Below are 19,194 nucleotides of genomic sequence, written 5' to 3' on the forward strand. Positions count from 1 at the left end.
TTTGCCCCCTGCCCCCTTTCTTCCTATTCTCTCTCCCCAGAGGTGAGATTTTAGAACACCTTGGAAGGAAAAGCGTATCGGGGATTAAAAGAGGCGAGCCTAATTTGGCCTCAAAAGACCGAGAGGGACCGTAAGCCAAAGTAAAATCCGAAAACGGAGAGTATAGTTCGGTCCGTAAAAAGATATCTTATCAAATACCCAAAATGCATGGATAGTTGTGATTTAATTATCTTTTTTAATTGCAAGGAATGTCATTATAAACAAAAAAAGAAAGTGTGCTAATAATAGAGACGAATAACTTTAATTAGAAAATAAAAAAACAAACATATAATTTTATCCCGATGTTATCTTTAGAGACTTTGGAGAAGTAATTATATATAATTCGGTAGACATTTCAACTTATTTGTACCGATTGTTATTGATATTTGTTTTTGACTTGATGCGGCGGAAATCTGGATGCCGCATGATTTGTTATTGACTCAGTGCAACACAAATTTTTTTTTTTTTTTGAGATGTAAGTGGAGTACCTTTTTAATTATTTTAGATCTCAATTTTAAAATTTAACAAGAGAAATAATTATTGGTAAAGAAATAAAATAGGTAAGATAATTAGTAAAATAAGGTTTGATTAAGATTTTAAATCATCAGATCCAACGGTGATAAGACAGCCTCACCTCCCTCATTTCACTACCTTTTATCGTAACATAGCATCGGAATCCGATGCTATAGTTCCAGCAGGTGGGCCGGGACGCGGCGTCACACGCGCGCCGTGTAACGGAATTCACGTCGCCAAAAAAAAAGGCAAACGGGCGTGGACTTCTTCCCATGTGGCGCGCTTTTTGCATACGAAATAAATAGCTCGACCCCTCTCTTCTCGCTCCAGTTGTCTATTTATTTCGAGAGCGAGCCGGAGAGCGGCGGCCCAGGACGCTATCGCTCTCTGGTCTCTCCTGTCTCACGAGAAAGCCAGAGAAACCTCCTCCGCCTACTTCCACCCAATTCTCTCCCCTCCATCCGACTCAGAACTCCCCAGATCGCTCTCCGCTTCGGTCTGATCCCTCGGATCGAACGGCCTCTTACTACCTCTAATCTTTCTGCGAGAAAGATCGTCGTTTGCTCGTTTCTTTTCTTTTGCCCCTTTTTTGGATTCATGGCTGTGGTGGATCGATATCTGGATTGGATTTAGGGTTTGGTGGTTCTTGACAGGAGTCTGAAGCCGAGCTGGGTATGATGGAGCGGATGAAGTATCCGATCCGATCGGAGGAGTACGAGCTGTATGAGTTGGTGGGGCAGGGAGTCAGCGCGTCCGTTTATCGAGCGCGTTGCATTCCCTTAGATGAGGTCGTGGCGATCAAGATTCTTGATTTTGAGAGGAACAACAGCGATCTGGTATGTTTGATCATTTAAATTCCATCTTGTTTCGTTTTCTTTCTTCTTTATGGTTGGAAAGAAGGGATTAGTTGATTTGAATAGAAACCAAAACCTGCATGAAAGAAATTTTTGTATAGAAGAATTTATTTATCGTAGTAGAAAGAATCAATCCATGACAAAGTTTATGTTGTTATTGGATTGTTATATAGGTTATTGATGATTTGGTTGACTGGTGAACGTGTTTCTAATGATTTAATGTAATCGTTTTGCTAATTGAAATCAAAGAAAGGATATCCTACTTGTCTTTATAGGTATTTTTCTAATATTTGATTATGAGCTGAATTGTCCCCTGAATTTTGTGTTTCTGAGGAAGTTATTTCAATGAAAATCGAGTTTTGTTTTTTTGTTTTTTTTTGATGAAATTATTAAACTATTAAGTGTTAGAAAAAGACGATGAAAGCACTGAAAGTGGGGGGCTAAGATTGTTTGGTCGTGTTTCTATCTGGAACTAATCAAAGGGCACGTGTGAGATAAGTTTATATATTTTTCCCCGAAAAAAAAAAATGCTATGTGATATTATTTTCCATATCTGGGGCATCAATCGGGGTGCATTAGATGACAATTCGTGTGAGAAACTGTTTCAATCATTATTTCTTCTGTAAGTCTGCTAAAGGCATTTTTACTCCTCTTCTCCTGCATTTGCTGCGTGCCAATAAATGTGCCCATCTTTAACTATAGTGATTATAATGCTGGTAAAAGCAGGTATCATCTTTTCCTCAGTGTGATAAAATTCAAGCACCTACTATTCTTTTTATAGTTAAGTGAATTTGTAACAAATCTTGGAAGTCCTATTACCTTGCTGATTTTGGTGACCTTCTGTGCAAGCAGCTGTATCAAGTTGCAAAATAGAAAAAAAAATGACGAAAATGCTAAGACGAAATGTGGAAATCTGTGGATTCATTGTATTACCACATTTTCATTGACTTGCTTCTCAAGTAAATGGTGATGTATTAAAATAACTCAGAATTATACCTGTAGGCAACAGTTGCTGATTCAATACTGTTTAATTTGATCCAAAGCTACTAGCATTGCTGTGGCTTGTCAAATGTATCTCTCCTCCACGTGACAAGTTGGCAGCTAAAGTAAATGAAATTCAACTTGCTTCCCTGTTTTGCTGCTGTGTGTTGCATGACAGTGACATCCTATTTCTTTAGATTTCTTTTCAGTAGAACTGTCTATAAATTTTCATTTCAACTGTCTCCATAGTTTGAATGGCTGAGATACTGTTTATTTGACATCAGATAGAAATAGTAATGAACTTATCTCAAATTTATTGGAGCCCTATAATTTATTAGTCATTTTCCATAACTTATTTTGTTTGTTCTGGCTTATCAACTCCCTTCCTTTCAAATATCAGAAAATTGATATCACTCTGCTTTATACAGAGCAACATCTCCCGCGAGGCACAGACTATGATCTTGATTGACCATCCTAATGTTCTCAAGGCACATTGTTCATTTGTAAATGGTCATGACTTATGGATTGTCATGCCTTATATGGCCGGGGGGTCTTGTCTTCATATAATGAAATCTGCTTACCCCGATGGCTTTGAGGAAGTCATGATTGCAACTATATTACGTGAAGTATTAAAAGGTTTAGATTATCTTCATCATCATGGCCATATACATCGAGATGTAAAGGTAACTTAATATTTGTATTCCAAATTTGTTGGTTTACTTGATGGGCATGATTAGCCATCTTTTTTTAGCATTGCCTATTTGTTTATTTTCATTACAAGGTTAATGTTCCATGTATTGCACATTTATATCTCTTGCATGATAACTAGGTAAATTGAGGCATTAGTGATTTATAATGGCAATTATGTTTTGAGGAATACATCTCTTAGATAATCTCGGGGTAAAACAGGATGACATGACATACTGCTACTCTTTTGCTTCTTAGAATTCTTAATAAACTTCATCTTATTTATATATAAGCAAGACTAAACTGATTATATTGCTGTTAATCATCAAATTTAACAGGTTATATTACTTTTCAAAATAGCCTCATGTAAAACATATAAATACTTTGTGGAAAGAAGGTTCACCTGGTTGGCTGGTGGTGTTCCTCTTTTTCCTTGAATCAAAGCCCAACATGTATTTTAAATTTTGACATTATAGTCATGCTGCATACCTGGTCATTGCAATTTTTTCTGTGGCACTCGACTTGTGCGCTATGTAATTATAGTATCTGATTTTATGTTAGTTGTAACTCGAAAAGAAGTCTTGGAAAGTTTTAGTGGTATGATGAGTTCACCAATGGTTGTATGCAATATGGATGCTTGGCTATCATGCCCAAACTGGCTGTCTGGCTGTGTTGCTATTGTATCCGAATCATGTCTCATATATGGTTCAGAAAAAATAATAAGGATCACTGAAATCAGAGGAAGAGGAAGGAAAGATGAAGGCAATAGGTTGACAATGATCCTGCAATCCTTCAATAATACCACAACTACTGCTTATTTTGGACAGGAAATGGAACTTATAATAAAGATATATCAACTTCTGCTTAAAGGACACAAAAGTCCAGTTAAGGCTGCATGAAGAGAAAGCCAGAGGAAGATAGGAGGATGACCATGTTATGAATCAGATTTGTTACAATGCTATGCTGATCTGTCAGAGTGGGCATTGTGACAATTATGCATAATTGCATTTCATGTTTCTACCTCTTCTTATTCATGTGATCATTGGTTTTTAGAGGTGAGGAGGCCGTATATTTACTTGTATTTCATATTTAGCAGTAGTTCTTTAAATCAGATGTTAAAACAGGAATCACAAGTTGTAACTGATCGGACCATCAACATGGAATATTTTTTGCAAGAATGATCATTAATAGAGGACGACCTTTTCAGAAAAGGTAAAAAAAGCAGATAACCATCCTTACATGTGTTCATTTAGCCATAGTTCTCAAGCACATCAATTTTCCAAAAAATTGAGAGATCTGAAGGATCACCTTTGATGTTAAATATCTAATTTATTCTGAATTTTTTTATAGGAATTAATTTATTTTTACTTTTTCAGTTTGTCAAAGTAAATGGGAAGAATGGTGCACATTTTTTTATTTTTGATCTAAAAGAATGTCACATCCAACACCCATGATGATAGAAGATAAATTATGTTAAAAACACCATATTAATAAAGTGCTATCTTGGTTTGTCATCATAATGTACATAGTATATAACACAATTTTTGTAAAATCTAGACTAGTAGATGTGTTGGTCAATGTACAATCTTTGGTAAGTTTGACTGATATTTAGAACACTTGGGAAACCCAGGTTTGACAGTGAAGTTCAATTGTTACTGAAGATGTTGCTCTGTGGGTTTATCATCGATGTTGCAGTTAATTTCTGGTTGTGCATTTTTCTAGAAAAATTTCTACATCATATTCAGTGTAGTTGCACCTAGTAATATTTCACTGTTCACACCTTTCTCTTAGTTTTCTGTTCTATGCACTACTAACTCCTCCAAGTTCTGTGTTGCTTCTTGTAGGCTGGTAATATCTTAGTTGATGCACGAGGTGGGATTAAGCTTGGAGATTTTGGGGTTTCTGCTTGCCTTTTTGATTCAGGTGACAGGCAACGCACGAGGAATACATTCGTGGGGACACCTTGCTGGTGCATATTTAGAAACAACAGGCATCTTTGTGTATATTTATGTTTTGAAATTTAATTCCTAACCTTAATGTTCCTTTTGATAGGATGGCACCTGAAGTGATGGAGCAATTACATGGTTATGATTTCAAGTTGGTCTATAACCTTCTCTTGAGTCATCACTTATGTTTGTGTCAAGTTTTGTTTCATAATACCTCATTGCAAATGCTTCTCATACTTAATCAACAGGGCTGACATATGGTCTTTTGGAATTACTGCTTTGGAGCTTGCTCGTGGTCATGCTCCTTTCTCAAAATACCCTCCAATGAAGGTAATTTGTTCAATCAGATAAGAATTTAGCATTTACAGTTAAATAATTTGAAGAACCACTTTCATATCTGAAACTTCTGCTGCACCACCATTTAGCATTGCCAAGTATGGGTTATGAATGAATTATTTGTAGTTTGACCCGATTAAGTGAAGTTCTCTTTTATGTGGGCTGCACTCCTGTACCTGATATAAATAACTTACAAGGGCTTTTGCAAGGAAGTTGCTGCATGCCGAAGTTTTTCACTACATTTTTTCAGGAGTTCTAAAGTAAGTTCACATGGCAGGTCTTGCTTATGACTTTGCAAAATGCCCCTCCAGGCCTTGACTATGAAAGAGACAGGAAGTTCTCAAGGGTATCCTTACATTACAGAAAATATCATTTTTCTGTTTGAAATTAATTGTTTCTTATAAATTCTGCTTTTGTTCTTAGTCTTTTAAGCAAATGATTGCTATGTGCTTGGTAAAAGATCCTTCGAGAAGGCCTTCTGCCAAAAAACTTCTGAAGCATCCTTTCTTCAAGCAAGCCCGCTCCCAAGATTACATTGTGCGGAAGATATTGGAGGGGTTACCTACTCTTGGTGTTCGCCATCAAGCTTTGAAGGTAGTGAACTGTGTTTTTTGGACCTGTGGTTGTAACTTACTACTTATTATTTATGATCATAACATCATGGTTCTATTTGAGCACAGGACAAGGAAGAAGACTTGGTTGCACAAAAGAAAATGCCTGATGGAAAGAAGGAGGAGATATCTCAGGTTTGGGTTCTCATATCCTGATCCAAGTTTTTTTTAAAAAAAAAAAAATTCTTTTCCGTGTTGAGATACCTAAAACTCAATAACTTGTATGTTGTAACAAATAGACACTGCATACTACCTGAAGTTATTGTCTTATTAAGTCACTCAATTGTTCCCTTGCCTCCTGACTAAAAATCCAACCTTCTTTTCATTGTTCATCCATCAGGTTAAAAGATTAACTGAAGCTGAGTACTGAAATTTATTAAGAATTTCAAGTCACTAAAATGTCAAAAGAGCTTTTTTTTGGGTAATGTAAAAGAGCCAGTTGATGACAAAAAATAGTTGAGTCCATTACAAAATAAAGCGAAAATTGGTTTGCTTGCACCAATGAGGGCCCGGTCAATCAGAAAAAGGGAATGCTGAAAGCAAGCAAGGATATAAAAGCTAAAATGCACTCTTGTGGTTATGGAAGCAGTTGCATTGTGCTTAGCAGTTTAACATTTAATAAGAAGGATAAAAATGAAGGATGAAATGTTTGGAGAAAGTGCTGAAGTTTACACATGTAAGGTTAAATGTATGCATGTAGAATGGACTCCTATGCTACAAGTAAGCCAGCAAACCTAAGGATTCAAAGCTTAAGGTGGATTAAGCAGTAGGGTTCTGCCACAAGGAGATAATTTAGACAAATAGAGTTGCTAACAGGAGGGAGAGCATATTAGAGGTAGGATGACAATGAGTTGTGTCTGGTTAAGAAGTGGCCAAGGTGCTTGAGACTGAAAAATGAGCTGAAATGATGCATAAGTATGTATGACCTTTTATATGTGTACCAAAAACATGGATGTACACCATCATGAACAAGCAGCATTATTTGCAAAGGTACAACACAATTAGTGAGGCAGGTTTAGGGTTGATGTGATTTGGTAGCAAGATAAGCTACATAGACCTTTATTTGCAAACATTGATTTTGGGTAAAGGTTACATGACATGAATCATGGCAAGAGGGGTCTGACCCTGAAGGAAAGCCTCAAGCAGCAGCGCATATGGTTGAACAACAATAGGAATGATAATCTTAGTTGCCAAGAACCGAAAGCTCTGACATGGGAATTGATGTTTGCTAGCTGGATGGTGAATATGTGATGAAGTTGGCAGCAAAGTAGGCTTTCAAGTGAAATGAACTGGAAGCATCATAGACTTGTATCCCCCAAACCAGCCACCTGCCAGCCCAAAAGAAAATACACATACTAAAGTGGCTTGAATGGAAACATTTGGCATCACTAGAATGTAATTAAAGTTGAGTGCCTATGTTGCAGTGATTCATTATTCCATATTTTATCTCCCACTCAGTGATAGGCCCATTTGATGCTTACAAGAACTTTTTTTTTTCTTTTCATTTTTCGTAGAATGAATATAAAAAAGGAATCAGCTGTTGGAATTTTGACATTGAGGACTTGAAGGCTCAGGCCTCACTGGTACAGATTCAATATTCTCATCCTCCTCTACCAATCCATTTGTCAGAATTTCTTGATGAACACATGCATTTCTTTCAGATTCCAGATAATGAGGACACCGTTCTGGGAAAAGATCTGGATAGGTGTCAAGATTATTTGTTTAAACTTGATAACTTGCAAGATAAAATGCCAGAAGGGACCAATTTTTTTACAAGTTGCTCATTGAAGTATGATGATGACATGGTAAGTTTTGGTCTTTCACAGATTTTGGTTTATCATGGTCAGATCTGTGACAAGTTTCTAATAGCATATCAAATTGGCAGGAAAGCGATGGGATGTTACATGATAAATCAAGTCTCGTTTCATCATCTACTCAGACTACATATCTTCAGAGGTATCTTGAAGGACATTCCTAAAATTAATATGTTTTGTTGGCTTTATTGTTTACATGTTTTCACCCTATAAGGATAATTTTTTTTTAAAGTTACCTTAACTTCTTAATATTCTTCTATGGTAGGGTAGTATCAGTTTACTCTATGGATTTTTCAGAGTTAAAATATTATTGGGCCATCATAATTTATAAATAAATAAAAAAAACTAAGGCCAAATTTTGCTCATTATCTCAGATGTATGTCCTTAATGACTTATAATCTTGATCCACATCCCATCTAATGATGACTACTTGATTTTCCTTTATTTTCAGAGCCAGATCCAATGAATCTGAGAGTGAGGCTAAGGCTGCTGGAAAAAGTGACCAGAATGTTCTTCAGAATGGTTTGCAGTTCCATGGCAATGGGGTAGAACACTGCTCTAGCGGAAGTTATGAACCAGATAACAATGTAAAGCATGTGGACAATGTGCCTGTCCAGACTCATCATGAACAGAAGTCTTCTACAAGTTCATGCTCATCAGACATTCTTTCTTCAGCAAAAGGAGAGAGGTTTGATAAGCTCTAAATGGAATATAATTAAAAATTGCAGCAGATGTAACAAAAATTGTTATTGTGTTGCTGCTATTTTTGGTTGCGTGTGGATTACTTGTGTAGTCATCAGTTGTCAGTGGTACCATATTAATATTTTTTCTGTTTTGTTGATCGTTGCGTGTGGATTACTTGTGTAGTCATCAGTTGTCAGTGGTACCTTATTAATATTTTTTCTGTTTCTGGATCCCTGATTGCCATTGCAATCACACCTTCACTAAGAAAGGTTTTACTTTGTGCCACATTTTGATTGTTAAACATGTTTCTATTCTTTATTCATTGTCATTTGTCATGCATTGTTCCTTTTGTATTATTTTCTAGATATTTACTTGAATGACAAGCTTTTCATGTTTCTTTACATACATGTAGCATTTCTCATCAAGATCACATATTCAAAAGTGTATCTTCAGCATTGCTGATACCTGCTTTATCCGTTTTATCATGGCTTAATTGGTCATCCCCATAGAATTGTTTCAGCCCTTCCATGTAATGAATTGAAGTGTTGTAAGTTTTGATGTCATTGCATCAATCATGTTTTGCATATGAGGTTTTCATCTTTTGTGTGGCAATTGCAGAACATAAAAGCAGCCATATAAGTTTTCCTAGGAGGCATAAAAGTGATATTGAGCTAGAATAAGAAGAAAAGTTAAGGAAATAAGGGTAAAGGGAAAGGAGAAATGGCATTTTCTCATCAGCATTCTTTCAAAGACAATAGCATTTTCTATTGGCGAAGCTCACATTTTCTTGTTAGGGGTGTTTCTTCTTAGCAAGCTGGTCACTTTTCATAGCATAGATGATTCTAAGGAGTCTTATTGTCCTCATGTATTACTTCTGGATTTTGGTCACATATTCCATGATAATTGTCCAGCTTTTATGTGTTACATAAAAGTTCTACATATACATGTACTGAGTTCTTTGTCCTTATCTTCATCTGCACTATCTAACTGATGTTTGTTTTCTGTTTTCAGTCTGAATCAACAAAGTCAACTCCTGAACTTGGAAAATTGCAATGGAGGGGTTTCTTGCACAGTCAATGACACAACTGTCGAAGCAATGCCTAAAGCAACCAAATCATCAGGTGTGCAAATAAACCATTTCTCTTTGCATTTTACTGGCATGCAATACTTATTTCTAATTTATTGAAAATTTTGCATCAGAACTCCTCCCCTGAATTTTGATTTTTTAACTGACATTTATGACTGCAGTATCAAGTGCCGATGATCTTGATGACAAATCAAAACCTCCACTTGTGCAGCAAAGGGGACGTTTTAAAGTGACATCTGAGGATGTTGACTTAGATAAGGCTCTTCCACCTATTGGCCTTCAGAAGAGTCTCAGTTTGCAGGTATGTAGTTCTAAGGTTGTTGGTTTGAGGCTGGATAGAACTACTAGCATTTAGTTTTGTATAGTTCTTTTTTAGTGGTATGTAAATCCCTTACCTTATACAAACTGTTACTGGTTGTGTCAATCCTTTGATAGTCTCTGTTATCACATTGACATTTGCCTTTATGGATATAAAAAATGCAGAAAGCACAAGTTCCAAGTAGCTGAATAAAATACATTCAAACTTGTTTTTTGTTTATTTGTTCTGATAAATGAGAGTCATGTATGAATTAGGTTAAGTGAAACTTAAGACCTGGTACTTTGTTTGACTGCCATTTGATGCTTAATTCTTACACAGTTTAGGCGTTTCAGTACACAGTTGTATCAGTTCTGCACCCATTTTCACTAAAGTGTGTGCAGGACCAGGGGCTAAATATTAAGTGGCCATCAAATCAAGGAGTAAGAACAAAATTTTCAGTCAACAGGGACTAAACATCAAATGGCAGTCAAATAAGGAACGGAGTGTTGATTATCCCTTATGTTAACATAGATTGGCCCATATCACATAACATCAAATTAGATTTCAAAGGAGTATGCACGATGTTTAAGTGTTTTGTTTTATTCAATGGCTTATCAAAGTCATGGATTTTGTAGGTTATACCGCAACTTTCGATGACAAGTGCACCATTATCAGTGGATGCTACTTCAAATCTTTCTGCCTGTTCCATTTATCCACAGCTGCATTCTATTTTGCAGGCAAATATTATTGAAAGGGTATGAGGCATATACATTCTCCTTTTCAGTGTATTTAGTTTCTTTTATTTTTTTGTCTTTCATTTGCAGGATAATATCCTTAGTATGATGAAGCAACTGAGTGCTGGTGACTTACCAATTTCTGATGCTTCATCTAATCATTCAACTGAGGGAGCTTCCCTACCATTGCCTAAGATTATAACCGAGAAGTCCTTGGTAAGTGACTAAGATTCTCAATGGAAATCTCCCAAATATGACGTGGTGGAACTGGAACATATATCTGATCTTAGATCACATACCCATGCAAACCACAGAATCACTTAATGCATTTGCCAGGTAGTTGTTAGTCATAGAATCAATCTTCCAAAATATATGAGGAATATCATAGCAATGACATATTGGATCCTAATATCAACTTGGGTAATATAAAAACGATTGACTGCATAGTTTCACAAGGGGAGTTCTGGGTGCTTTTTCAAATTTCAGCCCTTATTATTTAATAAGAAATATTTTTTTTTGCTTGAAAGTTGAAACAAAGAAATAAAAAAAATCATGAAACAGTAGGACAAACTTTAGAGATAGAAGAGATGAACCAAATGGAGGGATATAAGGATGATTCGTATGGCCCTCAACATGTGACATTGACCTTATGTCCTAATTGTTTGTGCCATAAGAGAATCTTATATGGAATAATGAAAACACGTGAACTGAGTAATCAGCCAAAATTGATAAACTTTATTCTAGTGAAGAAATCCAGCCTTGACCTAACTGTTTGAGGTTCACTTTATGGATCTTATTCACTAAATTTGTTCCAAGCTTTTCCATATCTCTTACAACCACCATCCATGCTATATATTCTCCTCTTTTTCTTACATCCTTCAACATCCGTTAAAGTATCTCCCCTTACTAGAATCTTCTTGGGTCTTCGTCTTACATGCCCATACCATGTTGATCAATTCTCCATCATGTTATCCTTATGCAATTCATACTACTCTATTATACTAATTTCTCTTTTTTTTTTTCCTTATTTAGTTTTACCACACATCTATCTTAATGTTTTTATTTATGCTGCACTTGTTTTCTTGGACTATCTTTTTTATCCAGCATTCTGTGTCATACAATATTGCATGTCTCATAGTTCGATAAATTTCACTTTAAGTTGTCTCGATATATGTTGATTACATAATAGTCCAGAAGTGTCTCTACACTTCATCTAGCCAGCTTGAGTTCTTTAAGATGTTATTGTCCCTTTTTTATTAGTTTGTATAATTAACCCCCAATGGCAGTGTGACTTTGTGGCATTTCTTGTCCATCAATCTTAATTGTGGTCTTATCTTAATTTCTATTTCACTAAAATTGCATCCATATACTCTGTGTTTGTTTTTCTAAATTTTAAACCTTTATCTTATAAAGCTCTCAACAATAAAATAATAAAAAGCTTATAATAGAGTAGTTGGCCAAAACTAATAATCTTTATTCTCTTAAAGGTTTTTGTTGGGGCTCCTAGCCCTGATTTTCTCCTAGAAAAGAAAAGAAAAAATTGTCAGGCAAAATCAATTGGTCTATTTATTGTTGCTAATTTAGTTTATACACAAAAGATGTTTAAAACATGTGGAAGTGTCAGTTGGCCACTGAAATTAAAGGAGTGCTGGATTCATGTGGAGTGACAAGTAATGGTAGGCTCATCCATGGTATGCATATCAGCATATGGCATGAGAGAGGCATGAGGTCCAAGTTGCAAAATTCTGCCCATTGGATGATGTGTTGTGATTTGCAGAATTAGCTAGTATTTATGAGAACTAGAATGTGTTGAGGTTAGAAACATAGGAAGAGGAACACCATGAGCTATTGGCAAGGCTTTGAGATTTTCATTACTACCGCAAGGTAGGAATACATCCAATGTTACATGTGCCACCTTGAGTTTCATGCTGTAATGCATAACCAAACATTGCAACTTGCATCTATGGTGCAAAAGCAGATTTTTTCCATTCGATTGGTAATGTGTTTCACACATATTGAGCCTATGGAACTCAGAATTATAGTCACTAGAAACAGCCATAATGATTGCAAGGACTGCAAGTGTATCTTACAAGGTCCAATGGGGTGTTAAGGATATAAGTAATGGAAGTCCTAAGTGGACAAAATGAAACACCTAGAGAACCAAACATCTATGACAAGAATATATGGTGCAAAAGAATTATAACAAACAACTTAAGTTCTACAAAATAAATAGAAAGGTACAAAATGTCAAGGGTAGTGCAACTGGACAAAGGTTAAATGAACCTTAACTAAACAAGATATGTTGAAGTGAATTTTGATGGTGGATGGGAACTTCGAAGTAGGAGAATTAGTTCTTTGGAATGTTGTGGTTATTGGAAAGAAAATTCAAAATGACATTAAAGGGAACTAGAGAATAATGGTGGATCAACCATTTACTATTCACTATGTACCAAAAGTATGTTGATTGAGACAAGTCAAGCATAATCTATGCTTGTGTTAAAGTGCATGAGTGATTATAAAACAATTTTCATATAGGTCTCTTGGATTAGAGAATTTTCGGACTATCAGTGGTAAATATGGAATTTGATTTTGGTGGTTGTTTGGTTAGCATGCGAAATTAAGTTACCATCATGTGAGTCCATAGGATAGTATTATTCAATTGTGGGGATTGGCTAATGATGATCACATACTTCCAATGCATCTTGGATGTATCATGACAAGATTAAGAAGATAAATCTCAAATTTGATAAAACATAACTCTAAAAGCAAAAAAAGAGCAAGCTTTTGCCTAGTGAGAATGGAATGATTTGTAAAAAGACCCAAACCTTATCTAGAAATGTTAATTAAATGGTTATTAGTTGAGGCCATCACCTTACTTAATTATCCAAGATCTCTCCAATGCACAACCAATATGGGATGAAATACACGCCCTCATAAGTCCTCATACACTCTATCTATTAGAAATAGAAGCACCACAACCAGCTCATTGTCAGCCCCAAAAGAGCTCTTGGTGCAATATCCCCTAGCCATGCATGGGCGGTTGAGTTGTGTCGGTTCTTATACCATTTGTAGTGACTCAGGATCTCATCCAACAAGGCTAGCCCAAAAGGTTATCATTGGGGTCTTTGTCCTTGCTTAAGTATCCAAGATCTCTCCAATGCACAACCAATGTATGACTAAACATATGCCCATGTATGTCATCACATATTTGTAAATGACCAAGAACCTCAGTTGAAAAGGCTAGCTAGAAGTTCTTAGGATTCTTAGCCCTACTTAAGTACCCAAGGCCTATCCAGTGCACATCATGTGTGAGAAACACTCCCACATCATGTGTGAGAAACACTCCCACATAGGTCCTCACAAAGTCACTCTATTTAACCCTTGGCATCAAAAAGGGTTGCGCCACAAACAATCTAAACACAAACACCACAACTAGCTCATGGTCAACCCCAAAAGGACTTGCTATAGTTTCCCCTAGTCACACATGAGTCATAGTTTGGTTGGCTATAATATCATTTGCAACGACCCTATAACTCATCCAAAAAAGTCAACTTTGTTGGCAGTTTAAGATTCTCTAAATGGTTATTGATTGGTGTCCTTAACTACTTAAGTACCTAAGATCTCTCCAACTCACAACGGACAAACCACACACATGCTTGGGTCCTCACATCAGTTGGCCAATATATGCATTTTATTTACACATTGAATGGCTATTTATGGGCGATAACCTGATATATCCAATTATTACTAGCTTATTGCTCATGTATTACACCTTTTTATTTAGATAGACTCTATTATATTTGCGCTATATGCTTTCCAACATTCTTAAACAAGCTTTATCCCATATAATAGACCAGTCTTAAAAAATAAATTCATTTCTTGTTTCTTCTAATCAAATTATAAATCCTTGGTTAGCATAAGATCTGGTTTCTCTTTTGTCATCTAAATTTTATTCAATTTTTTTCTTTTTTTTAGCCTATCCACATAAATGAGTCCCTCTCTATACCACGGTCTTCTCTTTTCTTAGTTGGGGATGTTGTACAACTATATAATGTTTATCCATAAATTTGGTATTGCAAGTTCTAAGCTTCTTCCGTTAATAAAAATGCTTATTTTTCTCTCAAATCAACAATAGTATTCCCGATATGGCATATTTTTTGATTCCTTACTTGACAAGTCAGTGCCCAGTATTTACCATATTATCTGCCTTTTTCTTTCTGTAATAAATCCTGTTCCACTAGAATAAATGTTTAGAAACATGGCCCTTAACATATTTATCATCTCACAAACATGTAACAAATGACAACACTTCAAAACCATACATTCACATTATCTACCATGAGTTGGATCTAATGGGTATATTTTTATCTATCGCCTCATAGCATCGCCTCATTTGTAGCATAGCAGATCTGAGACAAAGGGGGAAAAAAAAGAAAAATTGATTTCCTGTCTGTTGATTTTGTAATATAGGACACATTTTTATCATGCTCCTACCAACTTATGCAAAATCCATATTTTTTGTGTTGACCTTTAGACCCTTACCCTATGAATCTTCACTTTATAAATCAATATATTATCCTTTTCAATTGACTCAACAAATTATGCTCCATGGTTCTTCTTGAGTATTAGCACTTAGTGCATCACTAACAAGTCTCAAATGATAATAACATTTTGACGAACCTTGATGTAAGGGCCATTGCAATTGCTAACTTAATCATGTCATGATATATACCTCTTGTATATTCTTGCCATGTTATGCATAATTTAAATACTTTCAACATAATATTTAATGGATGTATTTTTCTAAACATCCATCAAATTACCTCTTAATGGTTACCACCTTGGAAATGATAAAATATTCACAAAGATATATTCTCCTCTCCTAGAAGCTTTCCATGCAAAGTTGAGGTAAAGTACAACCTCAAAAAATGAACTTTCCTGATATTTCAGCAAGTTTGGACACCAATGTCATTTTCTTATTTATTATTCTAGCACAATTTCTTGGAAGTGTACACTATTGTGTGACTTTTATTTCCATATGCAAGGTTAAGGTATTCAAGTATTTTAATACTATGGTTTTGAAACTAAGTTCATCAATCTAGTGTTGAGGCTCCATACCTTTATTATGGTGAATCTAAGGTTCACAATCTTGGGACTAGACCCTATACTGGTACCAAGAGAGTACAGTATCATGCATCCAATACAGAGTTCGGCTTTATATATCAAGACTCGGTACGCCCCCCATACTGCATACCAATTCGATATCAATATAGTACGTTATGCCCAATATGCACCAATACAGACCGGTACAGTCTAGCTTTGGTATATTATGCTGAATTGATGATATTAACTCATTTTGATATATGGCTATCTCAATATTTTTCAATTCAGCAAGTGTATTTTGATAAAGTTGGTATCCTCTACTCAAAAAAAGTATTTATGTGTCTCAATGCTCCCACTTGCCATTTAGGTGCAGGATACATTTTCCATGAGAAAAATAGATGGCCAAAGGGGTGGCATGGTCATTTAACAGCGATGAAACCCCTTGTTGTAACTAGTTTATTAATCAAACATTCTATATGAATTATGGTATATAAGATCTCCAATTTCTTAGAATATAAAATGGAGATTTTACTTTTAGGCCTTTCTACACTTTTTTCTTTTCCCCACCTCTCTACCATCCTGAACTTCCCGGATGGAGAAAATATGTTATGTTTCTGATCATTGTAACACAAGGTGTAGCAATCACAACATGGGTGGAAATATTTAAAGTCTTTTAATCAACAAACAAGAGAGAACAATCTAGAAGTATAAAAAGGAGGACGTTCCAAAATACTAAGTTTTGTAGAATTACATGAAATATTTTTAAAAAGCATTTTTATAACTTGAATGTGGATGTTATGGATGTAGTCGGTGAGTCATACACGAACTCAAAAGCTTTGCCTTCAACCCCTCTGACTTTAACATTGCAGGTACTCCCCTTGCATATGTAAAATCTTTGGATCTTGATGCCCAAAATCTTAACACGCCCTTGGGGTCATGCCTCACTTCATTTTTCTAATCAGCACCAAGTGAAATTGTAAGGACCATATGCGTGTGTTTTAGTCCCACATTGGTTATATTTATTGACACCTTAGGTCCCTATACAGGGCCAAGGAATCTAGATAATTCCTTTTGGATTGCCTTTTTAGGTGAGATCTTGAGTTGTTGCAAATGGTATCAGAGTGGACTCCATCCATAGCCTATGTGTATTAGGGGACACTGCAATACAGGTCCATTGGGACCGACTAAGGCTGTGTTGATGCTTGTGATAGGATTAAACTAGATTTGGACCCTTGGGCTGGCAAGGATGCCCAAGGCTTAAACAATGAAAGTGTGTGAGGACCCATGTATACATGTATTTGGACCCATATCTTCCAGCTAGTCTTTTAAGATGAGGTCCGAGGTTATCACAAAAGTAATCTAATACCAACTAATAGGAAACTCAAACCTGCTATCTTGGTGATCTACGGGTACATTATTATCATACACTTTTGGATTGACTAATCCAGGTGGAGTGATCGACACATATATGGATATTTTTAAGGGACCGGTAATAAAAATTTGCAACTTCAATACTAAGCATGGTAATAACATTTCTGAAGTTCTTATTTCTGTATTTGTTTGAAAGAATTTCTTGTATTTGCAGCTGGAGGTAGCCCATGAAAGGGAGAAGGAGCTTATACAAGATATCACTGACCTGCAGTGGAGGTAAACATAATGATCTCAAACCAAACACATACACCTTGATGCCAATGCATGACACTGTTTGTGATTGCAGGCTAATATGCATGCAGGAGGAGCTGCGAAGGCTTAAAGCAAGGAATGCTTAAGTCAATATCTATAATTTTTACATCTAAACCTCATTAACTGGTTGGCAAGACAATACAATACCAAGGTGTCAATTCACGTGTTATTGCATACCTCTAGTATTCAACCTCAACTTCTCTGGCTGTTACACTGCCTCTGCATTACAGCGAACCAAGGCGTCAAGCAGGATAGCAAAGCAAAAGCAAATGCTTTATCGGCCAAAGAAAGTTTTGGATGATATGAAAGTCATGAGGTCAAAAAGTTGATGCATCGAGAAATTATACGTAAGGGTATTTTCTATTGTATATTTCAAAATCTGTTAATAGTGTTGGGTTTGAAACTAACTATTGTTTGAGATGCAAGGAATTGCTCAGGTTAGAGCAGCTCCATGGCAAGATTCATTGCTTGTTCTGGTTCATTGAATGCATATGACTAATAACACAGCACGTACCAAGACGGCTGGCTGGCAAAGTAATATCTGAGATACCTGTTTGGGACTCAAGTCTGTCTTGGAGATTTTCTGGATCATGAGCTGATTGATCTTAGGAACCTAGACTATTCATTTCAGGATGGCAAGTCAATGATAAGCAGCAACTGCTCCGCCTGAAGGCCCGCATATTTGATAGGTAGGAGGAAATCAAATTGCTTGAGCTTCCTGGGTTTCATATGACGGTTTTTTTGAGGTGAAATTTGGTGTCTTTAATTTACTCGTGCGGTTTTTTGTCTCAAAAAATTCATCTAAGCGATTTTTATGAACAATTATTGACAGTGTGATGGCTATACTTAAAATTAGTTCGTGTCATCCACACGCACGGACGCAAAAGGTTTAGGTTTGCATATTCTGACCCATTGCACTAGTTATTTGAAAAATTCACACCTGTTTAATTCCGGCTAACACTAGTTATTTGAAAAATTCACACCTGTTTAATTCCGGCTAAGTTTCATACAATAACATGTAAGTATATCTTTCATCAAAAAAAGCTTGCAAGTATATCAGCAGCATGAGAGAAACACTTCTGATGATGAATCCACCCGTCATGAGCATATGTATCACTTGGCGTTTAAAGACTTGCATGGTATATCAATTGATGTCCATATTCTCAAACATCAGTACAGAACTTTGTTGCCGGTTTTTTTTTGGTAAAGAACTTTATGGCCGTTTAATATGCATATTATGGTACAGAGTTTCAAAAAGTTCCCGGTGATAATAATAATAATAAAGAGTTTGAAAAAGCCAACATCCAGAGGCATTCTCAATTTCGACACCCGCTTGCTCAAGGGATCTATTTAGTATCTGCTGATGGATTCATACAATTTTGCGGACAATTTCAGGGATTATCAAAATACTAGGTTGTAGCCTTACATTAAAGTTTATCTTTAGAACAAAACTGATATTAAAAACCCTTTTAGTGGTCTATTCCCAAAGAGGTCGGGCAGTTGTACGTTGTCAAGGTAAACCATGTCTAATTTTAGCTTAGGTTAAACACGTCTAATGTTAAATTTGAACGATGAGACGGTCAGATGTAATTGATTGAAAAGCCAATGGCCATGCTAGCTGATTGTTGAATTATAGGACAGTGGAACATAAGCAAAGGAACAAGCCTTCAATCGATACTTGCCAAAGATGATTTGGTTAACTGCTTTCAAATTTTTTGGATATTCAATTGCTTGCATCGTCAAATTGCAATTGCAACATCAGAAAGAAAGGCTTATCCTATCAATTTAAGCATCGAGTTTACGAACCCTCATTATTCCTCTGCC

The 19,194-nt window shown here is 36.0% G+C and overlaps 1 protein-coding gene across 4 annotated transcripts; it reads left to right on the forward strand.

Annotated features, from left to right (window-relative positions):
* Positions 1–790: 790 nt before the first annotated feature.
* On the forward strand, positions 791–18,083 carry LOC105050760 (uncharacterized). 4 transcript variants are annotated; one of them, XR_012133888.1, is made up of 19 exons: positions 794–1,388; positions 2,816–3,070; positions 4,919–5,043; positions 5,127–5,171; positions 5,269–5,350; positions 5,634–5,702; positions 5,780–5,950; positions 6,037–6,102; positions 7,482–7,550; positions 7,629–7,772; positions 7,853–7,923; positions 8,233–8,469; positions 9,477–9,586; positions 9,714–9,853; positions 10,486–10,605; positions 10,675–10,800; positions 17,273–17,334; positions 17,405–17,717; positions 17,808–18,083. XR_012133888.1 is itself a non-coding variant. In XM_073242522.1 (18 exons), exons 1-18 carry the CDS (start codon positions 1,227–1,229, stop codon positions 17,454–17,456), a joined length of 2,088 nt encoding a protein of 695 aa, XP_073098623.1. In that variant the 5' UTR covers positions 793–1,226; the 3' UTR covers positions 17,457–18,083. The 4 variants fall into 4 exon arrangements, 3 of the variants coding, with proteins under 3 accessions (XP_010929203.1, XP_073098623.1, XP_010929201.1); XM_073242522.1 differs by having other exon boundaries at positions 793–1,388; positions 10,486–10,587; positions 17,405–18,083; XM_010930899.3 differs by having other exon boundaries at positions 17,405–18,083.
* The last annotated feature ends 1,111 nt before the right edge of the window (positions 18,084–19,194 follow it).

The sequence above is a fragment of the Elaeis guineensis genome, chromosome 8, assembly GCF_000442705.2.
Source record: "Elaeis guineensis isolate ETL-2024a chromosome 8, EG11, whole genome shotgun sequence".
In the NCBI taxonomy this organism is placed as follows: Eukaryota; Viridiplantae; Streptophyta; class Magnoliopsida; order Arecales; family Arecaceae; genus Elaeis; species Elaeis guineensis.